The sequence below is a fragment of the Triplophysa rosa genome, linkage group LG4 (genome assembly GCF_024868665.1).
Source record: "Triplophysa rosa linkage group LG4, Trosa_1v2, whole genome shotgun sequence".
In the NCBI taxonomy this organism is placed as follows: Eukaryota; Metazoa; Chordata; class Actinopteri; order Cypriniformes; family Nemacheilidae; genus Triplophysa; species Triplophysa rosa.
This window is the reverse complement of record NC_079893.1, coordinates 12,587,027-12,612,758: the sequence shown is the minus strand read 5'-3', so window position 1 is coordinate 12,612,758 and position 25,732 is coordinate 12,587,027. Positions and strand designations below refer to the sequence as shown.

General features: G+C 37.6%; 2 protein-coding genes across 4 annotated transcripts; one reads left to right on the top strand and one right to left on the bottom strand.

Moving 5' to 3' along the window:
• On the top strand, positions 1-20,687 carry sh3d19 (SH3 domain containing 19). 3 transcript variants are annotated; one of them, XM_057332216.1, is made up of 20 exons: positions 1-201; positions 7,134-7,173; positions 8,772-8,812; positions 8,901-8,946; positions 10,170-10,296; positions 11,223-11,406; positions 11,500-12,462; positions 13,124-13,237; positions 15,164-15,252; positions 16,289-16,329; positions 16,533-16,773; positions 16,896-16,964; positions 17,108-17,278; positions 17,382-17,466; positions 17,535-17,665; positions 17,752-17,822; positions 18,008-18,234; positions 19,878-19,924; positions 20,059-20,236; positions 20,318-20,687. In XM_057332216.1, the coding sequence occupies exons 1-20, from the start codon at positions 126-128 to the stop codon at positions 20,329-20,331; spliced, it is 2,955 nt and encodes a 984-aa protein (XP_057188199.1). In that variant the 5' UTR covers positions 1-125; the 3' UTR covers positions 20,332-20,687. The 3 variants fall into 3 exon arrangements, with proteins under 3 accessions (XP_057188199.1, XP_057188197.1, XP_057188198.1); XM_057332214.1 differs by lacking the exon at positions 1-201 and adding an exon at positions 6,835-7,041; XM_057332215.1 differs by lacking the exon at positions 1-201 and adding an exon at positions 6,837-7,041 and having other exon boundaries at positions 17,108-17,248.
• A 212-nt stretch (positions 20,688-20,899) lies between these two features.
• Positions 20,900-25,274, bottom strand: rps3a (ribosomal protein S3A). Its single transcript, XM_057332217.1, has 6 exons — positions 25,183-25,274; positions 24,538-24,641; positions 24,046-24,233; positions 22,283-22,491; positions 21,517-21,626; positions 20,900-21,073 (listed from the first exon to the last, which is right to left on the bottom strand). Exons 1-6 carry the CDS (start codon positions 25,242-25,244, stop codon positions 20,946-20,948), a joined length of 801 nt encoding a protein of 266 aa, XP_057188200.1. The 5' UTR covers positions 25,245-25,274; the 3' UTR covers positions 20,900-20,945.
• Between the last annotated feature and the right edge of the window lie 458 nt (positions 25,275-25,732).

Here is a 25,732-nt window from a genome sequence, read left to right as displayed (position 1 = left end):
ACACAACAGCCTGTCCTTATGCTTTCTGTCATATTGCCAGAGTTGCGCTGGAAAAAATTTAACATCTCCGCAGTGTTGGGCAACTGACATCAGCTGTTTTATTACCCACCATACTTTGAATACGAATGGCTGAAGCCCGATATCAGGATGGAGATGAAGATTGTCCAAATGTTAGCACTACAGGAAGAGGAGATTCAACAGGTAAGACCATTCGTATTGGAAGGTTCAGAGTTTAATAACGTTTAGTGAAGTTAAAACTTTATTCTGGGGATTTAAAACATTTATGTGATAGATTCGAATGATTTCAAGACAATACTTGTTATGTGTATTGTACAGTATCACACATGAAGATGCTTTTGGCGACTTTCTGATATGGAGATGTTTTAAAAATCGCTGAATTATAGGAATAATAATGCAGTTTCTCTAATTGTAATTCATTTTTCTTTTAACATTAACGAAAAGTAAAACATTTAGCCTAACGTAATGATGCACTTGATTTATTGAAGATTTAATTAATTATATGACATTCTAGGGTCTAATATGAGTTAGTCGCTTATAGAATATGTGATGCAGAGACCAAGAACTTATAAATCCTGTTGATATCACACTAGTCAGATCTGCAGTGGAAAATTCCTCTTGATCTCCAGCATTAGTCTTGGTGTTCTGGTGAGTCAGCTGTGAGGGAGGGAAAACAGCAGGTTACAACTCTTCCCCTATGCTGACACATAACAGGTGACACAACTGAGGAAACATGAGGCAGCAGTTGTGCATGCTGCAGCCTGTGCTAAAGTGAACCACCTGTGCGGTGTCAAATGTATGTCTGGACAGTCAGCTCAATATTATTTCACGTCTTGACATTATTATATCTGTTTCCTATGGTTACATTTTACAGTTCAATCAGTGTGTGTGTGCAATACCACAGGTAAAGGTTTTTGCTGGCAGGTTTTAGGTGGTACAGGACTTTTAAACCTCCAGGCCAGACTCCATTCCAATTTAAATTCTTTCAAGCAGCTACTCCTTTCTTCGTCTACATAAATTAAACTCTCCTGATCTCAGTAGAAGTTCTCCTGCTTCAACATGTAGACTATGTTATCATAGCATTACTGTTGGCATTGGGCAGTGCCCCAGGTTCATAAAAATTTTCAAACTCAACATCTTTCAGTAATTCCACAAGGATTTTTTTTAGGTCATCCTGTTTCACAATAAGGACTTATTGTGATGGTGTTTCCATTACTTTATACAACACAAATAGTACAGACATGCATACATGATCACACCTGCTTCAACAAAATCAATCACATTGCATCAAGCATTTTATGTCTTAGCTATGACAAAATGAAGGCTTATTTGTTGTGATGGTGACCTAATTTGCTAGGAAAGTAAATGCCTGTAAGTGTGTCTAATTTGACTGCTGTTTTACATATTGTGAACCTGCTTCCTCAAAACATGGTTTATATGTTGGTTTAACTTGTATGGTACTGTAAATAAAGGCTTTAACTTTAGTCTAGATAATTATTAATTTATTAAGTTTAACCGAGATGTTCTGTAATACTGTAGCTAATAATGTTACTCTACATTTACATTTAGTCATTTAGCAGACGCTTTTATCCAAAGCGACTTACAGATGAGGGAAACAATGGAAGCAATTGGAACAACATAAGGACAACAAAAAGCATAAGTGCAATAAAAGAAAATTGGTCTCATATAGCCTATCGCAGTATACAGAGCTTTTTTTTGTTGAAAGAGTAGAAAAGAGATAGAAAAGCAAGTGTTCCATCAGAGTTGGACAGCTAGACATCTCTCTCTGTATTTTACTTAGAAGAGGCATTTCTTAGATTTCTTATCAGAGTAACAGTATTTTTTTGCTTTGATTTTTCTTATTGTCTTTATTAATATGCCTTTATAGCGGTACATACTGTATTTTGAAGTGAGATAAATATATAATGAATATAGATGTTTTTGTTCAAATGGTTTGTTAGTTGGTCCAGTGTGTTAAAACTTAGTCATCTCAGATTTATAGAGAAGTTTTAATGAACAGTCCTCTAAAGCTAGCAAAGTGAATTTAGGTCCTAACTTGTAGTGTATGGTGGAACCTGATTTAAAGACTGATTTCTGGTCAGTATAAAAAGGTTTTGTCTGTCAGTACAATGGGTGTCCTGCACAGACAGGATTTAAACACAGAGGAGACACCCTGTCAGCACAATTTCATCCCATAGTCTGCTCATAATGCCTTCCAACTTGTCTAAACACAGATCTGTACCCAAAAACATTCATGTCAATACCATTTAAGAACATATCTGAAGGAAAATACATGGATAATGAGTCATTTGCAGATGTTTGGTGTTCTTTGTGAAATCCTTATAGTTACAGATATTCAGAATTGGGAAAACGTTAAAAAGGAGAACAGGTGAGACTCATGTCTTGTCAGTTTGTGCCTTCAGGCGTGCTGGGAGAACGTATAGTTGTCGCTCAATTTTTTGTCTTTTACATCTGGTGCTCATATCTGTCTCATGTGATCTGGTCCACAAGCACTCAGAATGTCATTTAGCCTACACCTGCCTTTAAAACTTGACCCCTTGTAATCAGGTTTCATTTAGATGTTTTCATGTACAAACCCGATTCCAAAAAAGTTGGGACACTGTACAAATTGTGAATAAAAAAGGAATACAATAATTTACGAATCTCATAAACTTATATTTTATTCACAATAGAATATAGATAACATATCAAATGTTGAAAGTGAGACATTTTGAAATGTCATGCCAAATATTGGCTCATTTTGGATTTCATGAGAGCTACACATTCCAAAAAAGTTGGGACAGGTAGCAATAAGAGGCCGGAAAAGTTAAATGTACATATAAGGAACAGCTGGAGGACCAATTTGCAACTTATTAGGTCAATTGGCAACATGATTGGGTATAAAAAGAGCCTCTCAGAGTGGCAGTGTCTCTCAGAAGTCAAGATGGGCAGAGGATCACCAATTCCCCCAATGCTGCGGCGAAAAATAGTGGAGCAGTATCAGAAAGGAGTTTCTCAGAGAAAAATTGCAAAGAGTTTGAAGTTATCATCATCTACAGTGCATAATATCATCCAAAGATTCAGAGAATCTGGAACAATCTCTGTGCGTAAGGGTCAAGGCCGGAAACCCATACTGGATGCCCGTGATCTTCGGGCCCTTAGACGGCACTGCATCACATACAGGAATGCTACTGTAAGGGAAATCACAACATGGGCTCAGGAATACTTCCAGAAAACATTGTCGGTGAACACAATCCACCGTGCCATTCGCCGTTGCCGGCTAAAACTCTATAGGTCAAAAAAGAAGCCATATCTAAACATGATCCAGAAGCGCAGGCGTTTTCTCTGGGCCAAGGCTCATTTAAAATGGACTGTGGCAAAGTGGAAAACTGTTCTGTGGTCAGACGAATCAAAATTTGAAGTTCTTTTTGGAAAACTGAGACGCCATGTCATCCGGACTAAAGAGGACAAGGACAACCCAAGTTGTTATCAGCGCTCAGTTCAGAAGCCTGCATCTCTGATGGTATGGGGTTGCAAGAGTGCGTGTGGCATGGGCAGCTTACACATCTGGAAAGGCACCATCAATGCTGAAAGGTATATCCAAGTTCTAGAACAACATATGCTCCCATCCAGACGTCGTCTCTTTCAGGGAAGACCTTGCATTTTCCAACATGACAATGCCAGACCACATACTGCATCAATTACAACATCATGGCTGCGTAGAAGAAGGATCCGGGTACTGAAATGGCCAGCCTGCAGTCCAGATCTTTCACACATAGAAAACATTTGGCGCATCATAAAGAGGAAGATGCGACAAAGAAGACCTAAGACAGTCGAGCAACTAGAAGCCTGTATTAGACAAGAATGGGACAACATTCCTATTCCTAAACTTGAGCAACTTGTCTCCTCAGTCCCCAGACGTTTGCAGACTGTTATAAAAAGAAGAGGGGATGCCACACAGTGGTAAACATGGCCTTGTCCCAACTTTTTTGAGATGTGTTGATGCCATGAAATTTAAAATCAACTTATTTTTCCCTTAAAATGATACATTCTCTCAGTTTAAACATTTGATATGTCATCTATGTTGTATTCTGAATAAAATATTGAAATTTGAAACTTCCACATCATTGCATTCTGTTTTTATTCACAATTTGTACAGTGTCCCAACTTTTTTGGAATCGGGTTTGTATAATGTTTGACATATTTTTTCATATATTAATATGTCAAAACGGGTAAGCATTGTTACACAAGTCTCTGTGCTGCTAGGTAAAGTACTCTCTATTATTTCTACTACTGTATTTACGCAGAGGATCAGTACAGTTTATGGATTAGGTCAGGGGTTCCCAAAGTAGTGGGACCCCGGGGTCGCGAGATGATTTCCAGAAATATATATTTTTTAATGATAAGAAATAGCATATTTTATCCATAACTGTAACAAAATATATAAATATTAGTTCAATTAAAAATAAAACCATGCAAATAAAAGCCATCAGCCTTTCGAATTTTGATTATGTTAGACTGTTCTTTCGTGTTGTTATTATGCTCGTGTTTGGATAGACCTGCATGTGCGCGTTGCACTCAATGTTTGTATACTTTAACAACCTCAAAAGGGTTTTGTGAAATGATAGAGAAGGTTTAATGATCAAATTACAATGATCACACAGACATTTTATAACCATTACAAACAGCGGCAAAATTAAAACTTGAAATGAGAAAAATTTGAAAACTACTCCTTTTATGTTGGACTGGGAAAATGTCATAGGAGTTTGGCGCAAAATGAAAGTAAATATAAATAACATTAAAAACAAATGATCTGTGCTCAATACTGTACAAGCTGTGAAAACTGACTCAAATTTGACCATCTGTAGTAATAGTTCATGGTTTACAAGTAAACAAGTAAAGTAATGAGTAAATTACTATAAAACAATATTATGTTGTGTTCATTATGCGCGTGTTTGGAAAACCTAATTAGCGCATGTGCAATTGCGCACAACATTTGTATACTTTAACTAGGGCTGTCACGATTATTAAATTTGGCTGACGATTAATTGTCTAATAAATCATTGCGATTATGGCGATTAATTGTCTGTTTTAGAGCTTTGACTTTTAATTCTCATACATTTTTTATTCAGCTTTGAAACGACTATATTGTTCTGAATATAAAGAGTATGTTCTTTTTCTTGGAAATACATAGGAAAAAATTGGGTCATCATACTTAAGGTTTAGGCTTTTACCTGTCAATAATACAACCGCCAAATACTTGTAAATTAAGTAAAATGATCAGGAGTGAATAGAAGCCACCATTAAAATGCTATCAGTCATAGAAAAGCTTCTAGTCTGTTTTTTCTCACTTGCAAGACTACAATAAAAGTTTACTTCTATGTTAATGAGATTTTGGTTGTGGTTTTCACACTGAAATAATATTAAATTGTACTGCAGGTTATTTTTATGGTATATGCTTTAGTTATTTTTTTAAGTGATTGTGTTGTGGTGATACATTTTACAAGTATTACCATGCTTTAGTTACAATATATACACTAAAATATGCAGTATGCAGATGCAATACAGCTCCCCCTAGTGTCTTCTATAGAGATGTGCAATAATTGCGATGATCTGAAACCATCGCGATGAGGTCAAACAATCGCGATGAGACGATTATTTAATAATCGTGACAGCCCTAACTTTAACCACCTCCGATGACGGTCTCGAGTCATTGGCACTGTTATTTTGGGGGTTGTGGGCTGAAAAGTTTGGGAACCCCCTGGATTAGGTAATATTTGACTATTGTTTTGATTCACTAATGTCAAAAGTGAACTACTTCCTGCTTGACCACATTCCTGCAGATCACAGGCTGTCAACATACCTACTGAAAACAGGGACGTTACTTTTTTCTGGGAGTTGTGCTTCCCCACTGTATCTTTCAATCAAAAGGTGGGGAAGTCATAATATGTAGCCACTTTCACAGTGAGTGACTCAATGTTCTCGGCAGTATGCAGGTAGGGATATACATTTTCAGACAATTGTATTTTTGCAAAACAAGTTGTAGTTAAGCCTGTCGTATCTTAGACTTGCCTTGTAAATGCAGTGGCAGACAGTAATAGAAGTGACCTAGTTTAGCCAGCTCAATTCAGAATGCTCTGGTTTTGGAGTCAATAACTTGCTCACAGACAGAGAAAGTAGAAACTGGAACCAAGTGTGTCTAGGGACAGCAACTGGTTAGTAGTTGACTTTAGTAGTCAGTTGTTGAAAAAAGACATACATTTGGCTAAAGTGGTCATTACAACGAACTGTGTTGTATATGTTTCTTTTTTATCTGGTTTAAAAGCATTTTGGACCCCATTTACACCTGTATTTAGCGCTGACCGCTTGTAAACTAGGTGTAAACAGACAGTACGGATGTCTTTGAGTTCACCTTTAGTAGGTGGGAAAAGTAAAATATTAAATCGATAGTTCTCTCAAAAATGTACTCACCCTCAAGTCATTATATGTCTTTATGATCTTTAACCAAGCAACATTATTGGCACATTGACTTCCATTGTATGGACACAAAACCACAGACATTTCTCATAATATTTTCTTTTGTGTTTTGCATTAAGAAAGTCATGTTTTAAGAAACATGAGGGTGACAGAATTTTTTATTTTTGTGGGTGGGGGGGGTTCTTCACACACAATCAAACCATGCTAGTCTTGTTACACAGGCTTTGAAGTTTTGTGAGCTTTATTGTGATCATGTATTCAATGTGTTCAACAGATTTACTTCTGAAACTGATCTAAAATGTGTTCAAAAGTGAAAGTATACAGATGGACCATGCTTTGCTGTACCTCTAAAACATCAGAAACATCCTGTGGGAGTTGTTAGACTGGACTGAACTGATATGTGCCGAGAATGGTTTCAAGAACCACTCAATGCTGTACTGTTTAAAACAGGTTTATCAGGAACATACCTCACAGTTATCCAGTCAAACAGACAATGTCACCACTGCCAGCTGTGCATGAGGACATTAGGGACTGAATGTAGCAAATGTAGATTCATTTAGCGACTAAATAAAATTATGCTAGAAATTTAGATGGAAAATTAGCATTTTAGCTTATACTTTGTTCTTTCTGTTTTACAGACCGTTCAGAAAGAAATAAACCCGAACACATATATGTGAGGTAAGATCTTATCTTCTGTAAACACGGAATCTAGTTTCACTTGATATTGATGAGGTGTGCACAACATGACAAATTTGTATTATTTGTTCATACAGCTTTATGTAATGAAAGATTATCCTGCTATAGTTAAGTTTATATGTCAACTTTATTCTCTTTGAGCATTTGTGTGTTGACAGCTTCCAGACAGTTCTCTTTTAAAGTTTGTGTGAATTTTTAACTCATCAATGTACTGTTTTGTTTAATCACTTCAGGCCTGTCAAACATTAAACAAGCCTTAAAAATTTCAGATGTAAATCTAGACCTTCACATGTGAAATCACAATATGAATATGCAGTCTATCCCATAGCCTATAAAGCTTTTTGCTTGATTTAGTTACAAGACAAAAATTAATACAATTGAACAAAACTCAAACAAGTCATCTGCTTTATTTAAGTTGTTTTTCAATTAAAGACAAAACTAAAAGGTCTCCAACATAAATCAATCCATGACAGAACTATAATGGATGGTTGTGTTTGTTTGTAGCTGAGTCAAAGATGAACCTCAACAGTTTAAACACTGAGGATGTAAATCCAACATGTCATCTGGTTTTAATTTGAGGCTGTTCTGAAGCTGCCGCTGAGAGCCTGGCATGCTAGCCATGCTTTCTCTCTCTCTCTCTCTCTCTCTCTCTCTCTCTCTCTCTCTCTCTCTCTCTCTCTCTCTCTCCCTCCCTCTCTCTCTCTCTCTCTCTCTCTCTCTCTCTCTCTCTCTCTCTCTACACCACACACACACACACACACACACACACACACACACACACACACACGCACGCACACACTCGCACACACAGCGTGTATGACACATCACTTCAGCTATGCAGAAAGCTTAGTGGAAAGTGGAAAAGTCAGAAAGCCAAAAGTCTTGGACGTGAACGTTCAAGGTGCTTTCACCAGTAAACGCTGTAGTTTTTGGGTTAGATGGTGAAACTACTAACTACTAGTACTTCTAAGGTATGAACTAGATTACTTTGCACTTCATTTGAATTTCACGTTAAATGTTAAATGCAGTATGAATGTTGAACTACATGCTCTGTCTTTTGTTTACACCGCCTGACTACAGGCAACTGTAGTTACTCTGGTATTTGTTGATAGATTGAGTTCATTGTGCTTTTGAATGCAGTGGACCCGGTTAAGAGAAAAATGTAGTACAGTGACACAAACAGTTGAAAGAAATATTAAAGCAAAGGTTTGTAATGTATTAGAAGTTACTATGTTTTTCTTTAAGAAATAACTTTTTGTTGTAAAAAATGGTGGAAAATGTGCTGTAAGCTCATACTTTGTGTACATGGATGCAACAAATCTGATTTGTTGCTACTGCCAACTTGATCTGTCTTCTGCTTGAGTAAAGAATCTGAACAGAGTTGAATCAGAAACATTTGGATTAATGGAAACAACTCTAAAAGCCTTCTGAACAATGTCCATTTCCAGTCTTCAGCTACACAATGGCAGCATCTCATCTCATTCTGTTTTATATGTTGTTTGAGTCAGTATTTGAGTCCGAGCTAAACTACACATCTGTTTTACTCAGTATGTGTTGCTTTGTTCTGTTCATGTGTTTAGTCAAGGACCCCTCTCCTCAATCAAAGCAGCCTTTAAGAGAAGTGAGTATGATGCACTTTATGATTTTATTTGGAGAAATTTATGTAAACAGTAAATATGTCATGCCTAAATATATGTCAAATGTTCCAGCATCTGCACGTGCTCATTCACAGACTGACTACACCAGAGAAAGAAGGTGAGTTCATTGAAAGTTCTGTTTTGGCCCAGTTTTATTCTTTTTTTTGTTTACATGGGACTGATGTATTTTAGAGAGTGATCGGGAAAACACATTTAAAGTCATGGATCTTTCTCAGCCGAGTTAAAGGAACAGTATACACAAATGCACATGTTTTGCATGACCTCAAAAACTGTATAAAACTGATTGCTGCTTGTGATAAAAAAATGTCTTCCATATTATTTTCAAAAGCCTTAAAGCGGCCCTAACACACGCGGTTTCTGCCAATCTCATATTAATCTTGATTACCTAGAGTAGTATTGCATACTTCGTATCTTCGAAGAGTATTTAGTTTGATCGCATTTATAAAAGATAGATATAGCTGTACGATTATTTCCGAAATCATACGGCGCGTGTGGGGGGGAGTGGTAGGCTGAACTAAAGCACATTGCCAACAAAACACAGACATCATTTTCACTCACCGCATGTGGTTCATGTCTGGCATCTTTTAGCGCTGGGACGGCTCCATATATCAGTTTCAAATGATCTCCAAATCCAGCGTTATATCCACCGTTTATATAACATTCATCACCCAAATGCAGTGAACAAACAAACACCTGAACTTCGCGAACGTATGCTCTCTCACTCTCTCCTGCACACAAGTGAAAGTGACGTCTGCGCATGCTCCTTCTCCTGCTCTCCTTGCTGCCGCGTGGGCGTGCCGCGTGCTTTTCCGTGAGAATTGTCCAATAAGGGACTAAGAAAAATTGTTACAAAACAGTTTAATATGTTTGAAAAAAACTTTCCGAAACCTGTACGATCGCTGGGGGAGTGTATCGAGCACAGAAATACTACACGCCCAACTCCTTTTTTGACAAGTTGACCATGTTAAGAATGAGAAGACAGCACGTTTAACATTGTAAAGAAGTCAAAATGCATGACACATCGTTGCAGCACCCCTTTAATGTGGACCATTCAATCAGTCTGTTAGATATTTGTGCTGGATACTTTGTGCTGGTCTTTTTTGCTTAAAGATCATTTTCTGTCAATATTCCATAAAACTGCATAATGGAAAGTTACTGACTGATTACAAACCATGCAGTATTTCAACAAGGTTTAGAATAGATTAATTCTTATCATGTGCTTGTACAAAACCAAAAGTCTGATTTATATACAACAATGTGTGTGTAAAAAATACTTTCATCTGAATGAATGAGAACTGATTATAGCTGTTTTTGTTTTAGGCGTCCAGAGATAACCATCCTATCTGCGGAGCCGCTAACAGCCACTTCCTGGTTTCAAGGGGCATGTGGACGAGCGTTTACCACCACACAATCAGTCTGGAGTGAGAACATATTGAGCCCTGTTCAGGTAGTTGTTTTATAGACGGTTTCAAGGTGACAACATAAACAAACGTTACTGCACATGCGCATACCAAGCTCAACCGATAGATGTCAATGTAACAATGTAACAGTAGGAAAAATGTCTTTGTACATTACTTTGTTCTGTTGAACACAAAAGAAGATATTTTTAAGCAAACAGTTCTGGGGCACTTCTAACTACCATTGTAATTTTTCCTACTATGGTGGTCAATGGTGGCCAAGAACTGTTTGGTTATAAGCATTCTTCCAAATATCTTTCTCTGTGTTCATCAGAACAAAGAAATATACAGTATACAGATTTGGAACAACGTGAGGGTGAGTAATAAATAATGACAGAATTTTCATTTTTGGGTAACCTGTCCCTTTAAGACTGCTTTGAGACAGCTCTGGGGGTGATCAAGATTCTGTATAAAGATACAATGTAACATGGAAGCAGATCTCAAATATGCTGGGTCTGACCCTTCTCAGACCCTAGTACCTAGTAATATCTGATACTTCTCAATGAACAAAAATATAAGCCGCTCTAAACTACATGAGAACCAAGAAGCAGTAGCCAAAACACACACCTCCATTTGTTTTAGGTTTTAGGCCAACGTATACGTTTTCATAATGTTGCCGCAGTTCAGCCACAGTAATGTAATTGCTGGTGTAGCAAACCACCAAATAACAGCAGCGAGTCGTCCTGTGTAATGAATTGGATTTCGTCAAGTTGTTTCTAACTTTCCTTGGTTCGAGTTCATTAGCCAAGAACATAAAGTACTGCATATGTGGACTCATCCTAAAAACCTTAACCTAGTCCATTTCACTGTAATTGTGCAAGATGGTCGATCTGATTGGTTACTCTGTGCCAGCGGATGTGCACGTTTGCCTGGTTTGATGCTTGAGTTTGATTGACATCCTTTTCTCATGCTTCAGCTCCCACCGTCCTATGATCAGGTGATCAAAGAGAAGACCCAAGAGCAGGATACCACGCCTACACCCCTTCCACGTCGCTCACTTACAACCACTATTGCCACTCAGACTGACACATTAGAGCAGAATGCCACTAATCCAGATTCCAAAACACCTCTGCTGTTGATCCAACAACACAGAAGTGCAGGTTTGTTCTCACAAGGTTTACTGAGAAATCAATCTGAAACCACGAATCACCACACTTTACTATGGGACTGATTGATTATCTTTCCTTTTACAGTCTCATCAAAACAGCCGAAAAAACCACCTCGTCCATCACTGCCATCTAATCCCAAAGTACCTCAAACCAGTCCCAAACAACTGTGTTCTGATGAAGAGAACACAATTTCCATCCAGCCTTGCGTTAATGCTAAAAATTGCTCTAATACCAGCACAGCTTCTCTTCTAACCCCAATTCAACACCCTGTGCCCCGGCCACGTTCCAAAACTAAACAGAGCCCAACCAGCCAGGTCAATGTGCCACCTCTGATACCATTGCAAGACAGCTGGGAGGTTGATCCTGTAACCCCTGTGGAGAGCTCTAATGGTCATTCAGGCAAGTATCTGAAAGAACTCTTGGATGTTTTTAGCTCGGAACCTTACTATGATCTAAGCAACCCTGTCAACTTCCAAGAAAAGAAAACAGACCAACCTGCACAGAACCTTAGTGAGAACATGACCGCTCTCCACATTGACCGCAACATCCGTGCAAAGATTCAAGCCTTCGAAAGTCAGTCTAACGTAGAGAACGATGAAACCGCCACACCTTTACCCAGGCCTCGAAAAGCTTACACCAAACCACCTGTGCTGGCACCAAAACCCTCCATTGCCCCCCGACCCTCCATCAGAAAACCCAAAGAAGAAGAGCTTCAGCTGGATAATCACATAAATGAAGATGTCAAAACACCACCTACACCAGCTCCAAGACCTCAGTCATTCAAAAAAACGTCTTCGGAATCAAAAGATGAATCAGATTTTCAGCCCCCCTTTAGGACGATCCCCATCCCTCCATCACGACCCTCACTGGTCAGAGTTAAGAATGTAAGCTCCCAGGAGGAGGAACTAGTATTCAAAGGACCTCCATCTCCACTCAAGCCCAGCCAAGACCTACTCAACTTCAACAATCACAACTCTACTGCACTTCTGTCTAATGTCACGTCCACAGACAACATACAAACCAGTGACTTTGTGGATGCTGCTATTAGTAAGTGCCAATGTTTTTCTGGACACAATGCAATGCACAATGCAATGATTTAGTTGATGTTAAACATGTATGGATCAAAGACGTTAAGATGTCCCCATCAAAAGAAATTTACGAAAGTGATTTTATGTCCATAGAAAGCACATTAAATGTAAGTAAAATGTCTACTTTATGGTTTTGGGAGAATAAAATGTCAAAATTCGTTTGAAATAATGTTACATTGTCATTCAGTGTAACACAATATTTATGTACAAATTCAAACAACATGCTTATTCTGACTCTGATTCTGACTGATTCTATTGTGCTTTAAATTTGTAAAAAAAATTACGGACCAATGGGCAAATCCTAGAATGGTGGAAAATAAGAAAAAAATGTAAAATTGCAACTAATTTGCATTTGGGGTGAAAGTAATTAATCTTTTAATGTCATAAATTGATTTTTTTTGTAAATATGCCTGACAAGATTATTACACTGAATGACACTTTAGTGGGCGTCTTCTGAAAATCAGGGGAACATGTATGATATTTATTTTTTGCTCAGAAAAACAAAAATGCAATTAAATTAAACAGAAAACTTTTAACAACAACAATTTAAAGCAGTATTACACTAATTGTTTTTATGCTTAAACCCTTTTTCATCTTTGACCCATATACATCAATTGCAGACTACTCTCCTATTAAACCTGGCCATCAAGGGGGATTCAGCTACACAGGGCCAAACATTCAGGGAGTGACCAGAAGGCCCACAGTCATCAGAGTCCCAAGTAAAACTGACAAGTGTGAGTGTGTGTGCTATTAAAAGTGCTTATGTGCTTTTTATCCAGATGTGATATGTTAACATATTTATCGCCTACTGTATTGGAAAATTGACATATAACGATGGCAATTTGTTAAAGGTGAACTGTGTAATTTCTTCACAACTAATGACACCAAAGAGCAAAAATAGCATCAAACGAATAAAAATTTTTTCAGAACACTACGTCCATCTGCCAAAGATTGCACAAACAGATAGCCCCGCCCCAAAACAGTAGTTAGGCAAATGTTGTTGTTGGATGCTGACTGTTTAGTGCCACAGAAGCTACACACCTCACCTTTAAAGCAGTGGAATTAAAGGGGTGGTATGACATGGCTAAAACTAATATTATCGTTTGTTTTAGATGTAATGCAATGTGTATACACGATTTAAGGTTAAAAAACGCTGTATTTTCCACATACCGTGTGTTTGTATCTCCTCTTTGCCCCGCCTCTCTGAAACGCGCAGATTTTTTACAAAGCTCATCGCTTTGAAAAGTGAGGTGTGCTATAATTGGCCAGTTAACCAGTGCGTAGTGATTGGTTGAATACTGCAAGCGTGTGACGGAAATGTGACGCCTCTTACCATATTTGGAACATCTGGTTCCAAAGCAATTGTGCTGACAGGTACGCCCACCTTACTTGTGTATACATTTGGGCGGTCTTAGTCAAATTATACCACGATCTGATGTAGATTTGTGGGGGTGTGGTTACACGAGGCGTTTCAGGCAGGTCTGGGTGAGCATTCGCTTTTAGATAGAATGCATCTTTTGTTCCGACACTTTCATTTTTGCAATTTTACATGTCTAATACATGCATGAGCAACTTATAACACACCAAAGACACAGAAAAACACATATTCGTGCCACATGACCCATTTTAACTAAAAAATAAATGTACAATTCATTCTCAAAAAAAGTTAAAGTTGTCCTATTTTGCCTATTTTTTAAAGTCTTCATTATGTTTATGATGTGCTAAACAATAGGTGTACATGTTTTGATTTTCAAAAAATGCTTTATTTATTACATATTTTACCTGTGTTTTACACGTCATCTCCATTCTCAGAAAACAGGCTGTTGAGTTTGTGGTTCTATGAAGTCACTCTTTCCAAAATGCTCTGATTGGTCAAGCTGAGCCAGTCTTTTGTGATGGGTCTACCGCTTAGAGTATGTCCCAACGAGCCTTTCATTGTAGTCTTTAAAAAGTGATTTCTTCCTTTTCTGTGAACTTTGAGCTTTGTGACTTGGCAGATGTTGTTTATTTTTAAACGGCTATACCACTAACTGAATTTAAAGTGAAATTCCATCAGACCTCCCCTTTAAAATGACTTGCCCCAATGTTGTTTCTAACATATTATTTATTATGCCATTTGTATGTATATTTCACTATACATTCCAGTTGTCATCCATCACGTTCGGTTACAGCTCAAGTGTGTCGGCATCCAAGATATGAAACTGGCCATAGTTTTGGACATTTTTTCACCTGAAAACAAACCTAAATGACACATCAGAACTTTGCTATCAATTAGAAAATAACAGAATTTTTTTTAAAAGATACATAAACAATAGTGCAAGCTAGATTAGAATGAAATACTAGAAGTCTAGATGGCCAAAGGATTTAAAAGCAAAAATGCAAAGCTTGTATTTTTTTACAAAGACAAAATACACAACAAATGCTTATACAGTAGCTTTGTACAACCTACATGCTGGCCTTCTGTTGTGAGAATATTACTGTACCAACAGATGTTTTTACAAACTGTAACATTATTTTTCATAATAGTCAACAAAAGGCCACAGTTGCAGTGAATCGAACTAAAATTGCATTTATTGATAGGAATGTGAGCAGGAAATGGTATAATCAGAAAAAATATGATGCTCTGTTAGTAATATGATAAATTGATGTTTGCTTTTCAGACCTTGAAGAGGTGACAGGTGTTCCTCCTGCTTTACCTGTACAGAAAGCTGTGGGTGGCCCCCCTACACCTGCCAAACCCTCTCTCAAAGTAAGGCCATTTACTTCAACTCTTTTTTTACCACCAACAGATATGATATTATAGAGCAAAAGCAGTGGGTGATTATGAGAAGTGCTATTTTCAAACGCCAGTGTAGCTCACAAGATCAGTCACTTGACTTTTTAAAACACAAAGTGACATTTGAAATATAAAAACATGGCTTTTCAGATTTTTTTACACAAAGAGGAGAGAGAGAGAGAGAGAGAGAGAGAGAGAGAGAGAGAGAGAGAGAGAGCGTTTACATGCACAGTCTTACTCCGATTATGCTTAATAAGCTGATAAACCTGTTGGGTCATGTAATTGCGTAAAACGGTTTTGTTTTACTGGCGAAAGCTCATAAATGGCCAAAGCAAAACCCGCTCGGCAGAGGTAGTTTTTTTTTGTCTATGGTTACTCCGATTTCGCGTTGCGTGTAAATGCCTTTACCGGTTTTCTCTCAGTTTTGTTTGTCTGACAGCGCAATCGTAAAAGTCTCAAACGGAAGTAACTGGGAAAATAATGCATAATAGTCCGCTCTCGAATCATGCAGTTGACGTAGAAACGGCAAAATTAAAAACTATTGTTGCATATGCAGGTACTGCGGACATGAGAAGAGATAAAAAAATACAGCTTCTGACCGATTTCCCAAAGCATTTTTAATTATGGACTCTCGATGGTGACGTCACTCAATCCGAGAAACCTGTCCAGTCTCAAAATTTCCATGTAAACGCGGTTTTCTGCGTAGCCGGTTTATTAATATGCACACTACACTACACAGTACAACAGAGATTTTTCTTTATTGTTATTTTCCCAACCAACTCATAAAGAATGTAACAAAAGAAGAGAGTCTAAAAGATAATGCTATCTAAATATGTCCAAACATGTACTATTTTTTCATGTGAAATACCATGAGACATCTAAAGCGATGATTTCGTCAATATACGTATATTGTTATATACGAAGTAGGTTTTATTATTTGTCATTATATTCTTTAAAAAATTCTTTGGCTGTTTGAGAGCATTAATTTCAGCATACTTTTTTCCCCCAGGATTCCTTCAGTCTCCTGTCTGATGTATCTCTTCCACCACGGTAAATGAATCCTGTATTTATTCCCAGCCGTTCTCATACTGACTTCTCAAATTCGGCCTCTTAAATGCGCCTTTATGCTTTCCTCTTTTCATGGCTTGTTAGCTTGGCAGTATCAGCCTGGATATTGTTACAGTGAATAAAGATCTTCTATTGTCCAAAGAATCTGTACTCTTGCACCCTTAAACTCTGTGTTAATATCTCAGGCCCAGCGGAGGAAAGGTTCTGCCTCCTCGCCCACCACCGGCTAAAGCAAACCCAGGAAGACCTCCTCCTCCGCAGAAAGGTGGCTCTCTGCGCAGGCCCAATGATAACACAGTTCCACAAGGAGTATCTATAAAATTACAGCAACCTCAATCTCAGCAACCAAACCGCAGAGCTTCGAGAAAAGGACCCGCCCTGCCGCCAAGACCCAACCCTGGACGTTCCCTTTATAACAAATACACAGTGAGATGTTATTTTAATCACACATTTAATCGATTTCATTCTTGTGTGGTTCCAAATTGTCTAATTTGATCTTGTTTGACAAAACTAAATGCAATTCTGCGTTGTTTTCATTGTTTATGCAGCTTGAGATCCCTCATGGCATTGCTCAGTTTGACTACAATGGCACAAACACTGGGGAGTTGTCCTTTCAGGTATGTTCACTGTACAAAAATAAATCTCACCTTACTGAGTTAGAGGCTATGTGAGTTTTTCTCATGTTTAACTGTTACCTGCCAGCAAGTTTCACTTGTTAAAATACTGTATAGAGATTAATTCCACCCTTTATTCCCTACAGAAAAATGAAGTCCTTGTCTTACTCGATCAATTAGACAGTAAGACATTTGAGTGCCAAGTGGGAAATGCTGAGGGAACAGTGCAGATGACACATATGAAGATTATTACGCCTTTAACAAATTTACCCTATACTGCACCCCAGGTTAACAATACTCACATTCAGTCAATGTTTGTACGTTGTTGACTATAATCATCATCATACAGTTTAATCCATAAAGCATTATGAGCCTTACATAGTTAACATGTTTGTTTCGGCTGTCCATGTCTTTCAACAGAAGAACAACCCATCTCCAACTTTCAGTGGAGTGGTGGTTAATACTGGATCTTTACAAGTGCAAGCACTTTATGACTTCACACCAGGTAAATACTGTAAATACAGATATATACACACATGAGACTGCTCCTGTCATAACGTTTGTGTGTTTCAGAGGGTCCAGGAGAGCTGGCTTTGAGGGCTGGTGATGTAGTGTCTAATGTAGAACAACTAGACAGTGAATGGTACATGGGAACGTGCAGAAACATGACTGGATTTTTCCCCATTAACTACGTCAAAACACAGGTAACCTTTACTCCTGTATTTATCCAAGTGATTGGGACTGGAAAATTAATTTGTAAACTGGCATTGCCAATAATCTTGTTCTTCAGAACAAACCTGTTGCACCTGCCCCAGTATCTAGCAATGAATGGAAACCTAAACCTGCTCCTGCGGCCATCAGGTAAGTCATCTTCATAGCATTTGATCGTAAAAACTGTAGTACCTCAGTGGTAAACCAGGTCTAAAGAGATTCATAAAACAGATATTTTAGTCATGGATGCCTATTGGTCCATGTTTGGCAAAAACAAATACTGGAAAATCTCAGGATGCTTCATCAGTAATATCTGTCCCATGTGTTTTCACCAGTGGCCCGAGATGTGTAGCAAGGTTTGATTTCGAAGGAGAGCAAGGCGGTGAGCTGTCATTCTCTGAAGGTGATGTTATTCAGCTTCTGGAGTATGTTGAAGATGAATGGGCTTCTGGAAAGTTGAACGGCCACGTTGGGATTTTCCCTCTTAACTATGTGGAAGTGCTTGAGGATCTTCCTCGAGTCCCAGTGCAGAAATCTGCACCAAACAAGATTGCACTGCCTGGTAAGTGCCATATTCAGTGTGTCTTCTAAGGCCAAAGTCATCATAATGGCCATAATTCTGCATCTCATAGGCTTAAAGTAGCATCCTATAATGTAGAGTGAATTTCCTGAGGCATCCCATTAATTAAAACAACGAAGTCACATGTTCTACAACATTTTTTAACCAAAAGATTATTAGAGAGAACAAAGAGGTACTATCTTCTTTCCTCAAGGTTAAGTGTCAGGCAGATCTTGCTGGAATGCACAACCTCGACCACCTGGAAACAACACAGAGAGAAAGCAATACATTCATACTGAACAGTTTGACCAAGACATACAAAACTCAATTTCCATAGAACACATGCAATTAAATGGAAACATTTAACATTTTTATCGAGTGATTAATGTTAATGAACAGAACTAAATGAGGTTAAGGATTAACAGTAAGTCACCCTCAGTTACTTGTAAAACACAAACACTTTTTGGTTGTAAAATTAATAAATTATTAAAATGATAATATGTGCAAATATACTGTATGTAATTGAATAATTCATTACTGATTAACAATAATTATTGTTAGTTTAGTTCTCATTAAATAAACCAAAAGAGTTATAAATTAAAAGTGCAGGGATCTTAAATTCTCTCTTTCATGATGATTATATAATAAAATAGTTATATTTGTGATAGAAGAGTTTCATTTAGTTATAAAGTATACAAAACGGTTACACTTTACAATAAGGTATTAACATTGGTGAATACAATAATAACATGAACTAACAGTGAGCAGTACAGTTTTTTAGAATTTAATTAAAGAGTTCATTTGCAAAAACAGAACATTTTCAAAAATCATGTTTTTTTTGGTAAGTAATAATTATACAGTTAAGTAACACAATGAAACACTTATCACTCAACATAATAAAAAACATGATTTTTGAACATTTAGAGTTTTCAAATAAACTCTTCAATTATTCTTTGTATTATGTTAGTTAAAGTCAGTACAGTTATTTATGTTACTTAATTGTGCATAAACTAATGTAAACACTTATGTTCAATTTTAAAAATATATTTGTAAATACTGTACTAATATGATTAATAACGCATTGTTCATTGTTAGTTCATGTTAGCTAATGCATTAACTAATGGTTAACAAATACAACCTTGAAAGATAAGATAAATGACCAATTAAGTATTAACAATATCAAAAATCTATTTCACACATTCACAAACACATTCTAGAGCAATTCAGTTTTCTCTAGAACTGTCTGTAGTATTCACTTTTAGATCACTAATCTTCCTCCCCACAATATATGAACAGTATGTGGTACTGCAGCAGTCAGCATCTGTCACTGTGAGTCAGCGAGTGGGAAGCTCTCACTAGAGCAGAAATGTGAGGAATCTGCCCTTCTATTTGCGTTTCATTAAAGGCTGAATAAAAATGTCCTCAATCTTATTCACTATACTACTGTCTGTAGAAACAGAGCGTGGTTTTCTGTTTTAAGCTGCTCTCGCCTATGTCATCATCTTGTGTTTTATTTGACATTTAATATTTTTTATACTTTACTTTAAGATTTATATTTTATGTACTGTATATGCAAATTAATTTCTTTAATTACACACATACAGTAATATTCATGAGCTATAAATGACAAATTGTTTGTTTTTCAGGAATGGCTGGTTTAACTAACACACTGATGTCACACAAAGCCAATGAGGTATCCACTTGCTACATTACCTTATTTTTTATTGTAAAAACAGAACGCTATTCAAACACCACTGCACTCTACATTCAATTAAAATACCATGAAAGTAATATGAAAGTGTAAAACTGTCAGATGTGTGATTGCAGGCCGAAGGTGTGTGGGCCAAAGCTCTCTATGACTTCACAGCAGAGACGGAGGATGACCTGCCCTTCCAGCAGGGAGACCAAATCCTGGTCACAGCTCACACAGATGATGAGTGGTGGAGCGGGAGGATCAATGGCAGAGAAGGCATCTTCCCTAAAGCATTTGTAGAGGTCGCTACAGGTGAGATTATTAAGTTACCTTTTCAAGTTTTTACATTTTTAATAAACTTGCAATTTTTTTCATAATGTGTTCTTTGTGCAGGTGGATGGAAGTGACACTAGCATGATTAATCAATCAAGATCTTACAGAAGCAGTGTTTTCTTATGCCAGATTTTTTTATTTTGCATTTTTTTACCAAGGGGCTTAATTCAAAAACAGTTTGTCTAATGCAATTATGGGCAAACTTTACTATTCTACATGATAAAGTGAAATGTTTATTTCTTTGGGTCAGTGTTACTTCTGATTTATACTGTTTTAGGTCTATTTATTGCAACTGCACAACACAAGATGCACTTGTTTAAACCTCAAAAGCAAGTGCGGAGCACCACCTTGTGTTTGGAATGGACAACAGACATATGCTTCAGCCAAATATATAAAGTCATGTTTTACCTGTTTTTACCTGGTTATTAAAGTAGCCTTGTCTTATTGACAACTTTTACCTGTATAAACGGGGTAAATGTTCTTTTCCAAGTATAAATAGCCTGCTTCAGAATTGAGTCACAAAAAATGCATACTATGAAATACAAGACACACGTTACTACTAATGCATGCATGTGAACCACAGCAGACACGTTTTTTAACTCGGAACCTCCTATAGAGGTGAAAAAAGACAGCACACAGAAATTCAAATTTACATGTTTATTGACATCAGTTGTTTGCCTTGGGAATATCAAACAGACTCCTGGATGGGGGGCTCGTATCCGTCAGCTCTCTCCACCTTGGCCCCAGTTTCACCTTCTGCAGGTTTAGCAGTACTGCTGGTAACACCCTCGCCATGCAGCTCCATCAGCTTTCCAACTGTACAATAACACATTTCATTGACACACCACCCCACTCACAGAATTATCTTCTACAAGACTGCAACTATAAAACCTGTTTTACCCAGTCATTTAACATTAAAAATTCAGTGCTAAACTACTGAAATGGGCCATACAAGTGACAAAACTGAGCTATTTGGATTGCATTTGGTCTGATAAAGATGCACAAAAAATGAAACATTTACTTAATGAATTTTTGCACACTTAATGCAATACATTTTTTCAAAAATATGTGTTTTTTATGGCACAACCATGGTGGTTCTGCTCTCAAATTACAAATACGTAAGAATATAGACTATAATAACTCATCCTGGCTATGAAATACTTCTATTAATTCTATAAAAGGTCAGTCTCTCTTTAATTCTTTAAACCTTAGGCATGTCAAACATCTGGGTTTCCTAGTTCCGAAAAAAGTTTACTTACGCTCAAACTTGGGCTTCTTCAGCATCTTAACCTTTCTGACATAGACGTCATGTAAAGGATAGATGGACTGGCAGGCCTTTTCAATGTCCTTGCCGATGCTGTCAGGAATCCTGTACAACAACAAAATAGCCAAAACTTAATTTTCATGATGATACAGATTACATCAGAAAGTAGCCTAGTTTCCATTACAGATTTGTGCAAAACTTTTGCAATATTTTCTAAATGTCTATACAAAAACTACGGCAAAATGACAATTCCCATTAACCAATGTTATGCGACTCAAACAATGTTTTCCTCGCATGATCAAGGACATGGATGTTGGTAGGTTCTTGTACATCTCAGCCACTGCACTAGCAATCACTTTTTAATCACAGAAACAGGTGTCATCCAAGCATCCTTCATACTTGGAAGCAAGCATTAAATCTTTTTTAGCAATACACAGAGTTTTTGCAAAACTGTCAAGGTTCCATTGGTCTTATTTTCAATTCATGCAATTTGAAGGGTAATGGAAACACAGCTAATGGTCAAAGGTTCTAACCCAGCCTGGACATCGGTTACTGTGATCACCTGTTCTATGACTACTGTACTTCACCCAGTTCACAAGTTTGAGTGTCAACAACTAATCAAATCCTGAAAGACAACTTACAAATCTAGCGTGCAACACCCAACCTTAAACACTGCAAAACAGTCAATCACATATTTACAAAATAAAGTTCTATTGGACCAATTCAAGGAAATACAATGACACCGTGAACATGATACGTACAGTTTGTTGACCACCTCTTTGAGGTCATTGGTTTGAACCTCACGGCTCATGATCTCCACCATCTTCTTGCGGATCTGACGGACCTGCTGGTGCTGAGCATAGGAGGTCTTCCTGATCTGATTGGTGCGCTTTTTGGTGAAGCCCACGCAGAAAAGGCGGAGGAGATAGCCATCAGTGGTCTTCACATCAACGTGGGCCTCAATCATTGTCTAATGGAAAGAGATACAAGATACAGTTGGAGTTTTAAACTTGTACAATTTCTTTAAAAAACAACAGTGTGTCAACTTGACTTTAATCTTTCATTCTCAATTCTACATTAATCTTAAAATATAGAAGACTAGCCCTTTAAACAGAGTGCCAAAATAAGTGTTTTGGATAATTACATAGATGGAGCGTCACGTTAGGGCTGCAACTAACGATTATTTTGATAATCAATTAGTTGGACGATTCTTTTTTTGATTAATCGGATAAAAATGTAATTACATCATTTGCTTATAATAAGTAAATCAGATATGGGAAAAGTATACACAACTGAACTCATTAGCCTTCTCCCAAAATGTTGTGAATGTCTCCATAATTAACACACCTGGTGAGTTGATTCAGGTGTGTCATATTAGAAGCAACTGACAATAGTCTCTCCCAAACATGGGCGCGAGGGCAGGGTCGGCCAAGGAAATATTTTTTTTGTGCCATGAAAAGTGAGATATTTGTCATTCAAATGTAGTGAAGTACAGTAAAAAGTAAACAGAAAAAGTAATACTTCAGTACAAATACTCAAAAAGTGTACTTAAGTACAGTTCTCAAGTAAATGTACTTCGTTACCCACCTCTGAACTAAATAGACCACCAAATCAGGGTATTTAGCCTATCATGTACTTTGCAAAGTGCAAACGCCACAAATTGGGTTTTACTAATATAATCTTTAATTTTGTCATTTAAAACACCTCTACCCTTTAAACTTTAAAACTGAAAGACACGCCTGACTAAAACTGCGCAACATGTGCCGCAAGGAGAGACACGTGTGACTTTAAAACGGCGCAACTTGTGCCACACGGAGAGACACGTGTGACTTTAAAACGGCACACCTTGCGCTGCACGGAGAGACACGTGTGACTTTAAAACTGCGCATCTCGTGCAGCACGGAGAGACACGCGTGACTTTCAAACTGCGCATCTCGTGCAGCACGGAGAGACACGTGTGACTTTCAAACTGCTCATCTCGCGCTGCACGAAGAGACGCATCCACGGAGAACCACGTCTGACATTTAAATCTGCGCAGCTCATGCTGCACGGAGAGACACATCTAAAAGGTAATTTTAAAAGGGAAGATGACGCGCTTGATTTGTAACTGCGCAGCTCACAAGTGATGTCACAGACCAACTAATTGATAATGAAATTCGTTGACAACAAATTTCATTATCGATTAGTTGTTGCAGCCCTACGTCACGTAACACAATTTTTCCCATGATAGAAAGTGCTTGACCACATGGGGGGATATCACTTTAAAGTGAGTGGTATTTGACTAGTAATATGATCTTAACAAATATGTGTTATTCATTTTTCTTTGCATAACATATTCAACAAGAAAACGGTCTACCATAAAGGGACTCGTCAAACCAAAATATTAAAGTATCACTGATTCTAAATGATAACTTAAGCACAAGACAGCAGCTGAACTTTTACTACAGCAGTAAGGGTTTACAGCAGTAGGCAGTAAACACAATTATCCACATCATCCATGCGAACTAGTCATGTGAAACATTACCTGCCACTTCTTGACCATGGAGCACATCTTGTCACGGGTAAGGTCCATGCCGTGGAAGTTGGTGAGGCAGTTCTTGCCCTGCACGTCTTCTGTGACCAACTTGAATTTACGGAAGGCCACCTCATCGTTCTGCAGATCAGCCAGGCTGACCTCGAACACACGTCCCTTCAGACCATCAGAGGCAATTTCTGGAATATAGAGAAAATGTCTGTTAGCATGGCCATGCTACCAATGCTTTCTATAGCCATGAGAATGCCTGGTTATCTCACAATAATAACTTAGATTTTTAACTTGGACTGAACCTATTGTCAGCACAAATGTCCACTGTTATACAGTACAGTACTCATAAGCATATCATACACTGCTATATTGGCAACTGTACTCTGGCAGCCAATCAAAACAACCAGGTCACATGTTTTTTCTGTAATGTTGCCTTTTCCCAAATGGTGTAAACTGGACAAACATCAATGGCCTAAAGACAAAAAAACTTACTGGTTCCCTGAGTCCTGGTGACCAAAGTCTTGCCCAGGTTGCGAATGTTGAACATGGCTGGTGCCTTGACATCATACCAGTCCTTCTTGGAGAAAGGATCAACACTGCGAAGAGAGAAAACACATTATTTTATAAGATGCATAGATTGTTCACGTACACAGAAGCACATGCTCGATATATTTTCAAAATGAATAGTTCAAAAGCTGACACTGGATTAGCCTGGCCTGCCTACTGTTGAGTATTGATCATTGCTCATTTAACAAAATTATGAGCGTGTACTTTTTATAATTTAATGATAAGTCACTCTGAACCGGTGCTTTGCTGAAGAAGCCTAACGTTAGCCAGTTCTCCTGGTAACTTCATGCTAGCGTCACCAATTTGCCCTGCAATTTCTGTTAAGAAAGAACGACTAAATAATAAGTGTAGCAAATTCAAGATGTTGCCAGGAACGTTAACCATAACGTAAAGTTGCCATATTCAAACACACAGCACTCATGCTCCAAGTAAGCCTGCCAGCATTAGCATGATAGCTAAATACAATCATCTAAATATCGATCACATCCTTCGTCCTCACACACCAAATATTCCACAGAACATCTTATAACAATGTAACGACGTGATCGAGAGGTGAATTTTGTAACTTACATCTTCTTTTTGGCACCTTTTTTGCCACCTTTGGTCAGCCTCTTATTCTTGCCGACTGCCATGTTGAACACAGGGAGTAAAAGAGGAGGAAATGAGGAAATACCGCGAGAATTAAAACGCAAGTGAGAACAGGGATATCTCGCGTGATTTCACCAGCCTCGCCGTAAAGCACAAATGCGCTACCTAGTGTTTACCATATGGTGTTTACATTATTTCACTAAAAAATATATATAGACCAAACAAAAGCGTTGAAGGACATACAGCACAAGATGACGTTCATTAAAACAATTATATACCAATGCATCTCTGTAAAATGACTTTTTACATAAATATTTACATGGATATGAGTTATTGTGTCATTGTAAATACACTATTCATTCAATATATTGTCCCTTATACAATAGTGTCAAACTGCAGCAGTGAATATTTCCATAGTGGCAAATAAAGACATTATTTTCATATACTGCGACTTATTATTCTCTAATAGTATTAGGATCATTATTTACACTTTATTAAATATATTAAAACATGTATTAGATTGCCACGTGTT

Coding starts and splice junctions, on each gene's coding strand:
- sh3d19 (XM_057332214.1), top strand. CDS start 6,894: ATGTGCCGAGAATGGTTTCAAGAACCACTCAATGCTGTACTGTTTAAA. Junction 8,947..10,169: donor GACTACACCAGAGAAAGAAG/GTGAGTTCATTG, acceptor TTTTTGTTTTAG/GCGTCCAGAGATAACCATCC. Junction 10,297..11,222: donor ACATATTGAGCCCTGTTCAG/GTAGTTGTTTTA, acceptor CTCATGCTTCAG/CTCCCACCGTCCTATGATCA.
- rps3a (XM_057332217.1), bottom strand. CDS start 25,244: ATGGCAGTCGGCAAGAATAAGAGGCTGACCAAAGGTGGCAAAAAAGGT. Junction 24,642..25,182: donor AAAGGTGCCAAAAAGAAGAT/GTAAGTTACAAA, acceptor CTCTCTTCGCAG/TGTTGATCCTTTCTCCAAGA. Junction 24,234..24,537: donor CACCAGGACTCAGGGAACCA/GTAAGTTTTTTT, acceptor TCTATATTCCAG/AAATTGCCTCTGATGGTCTG.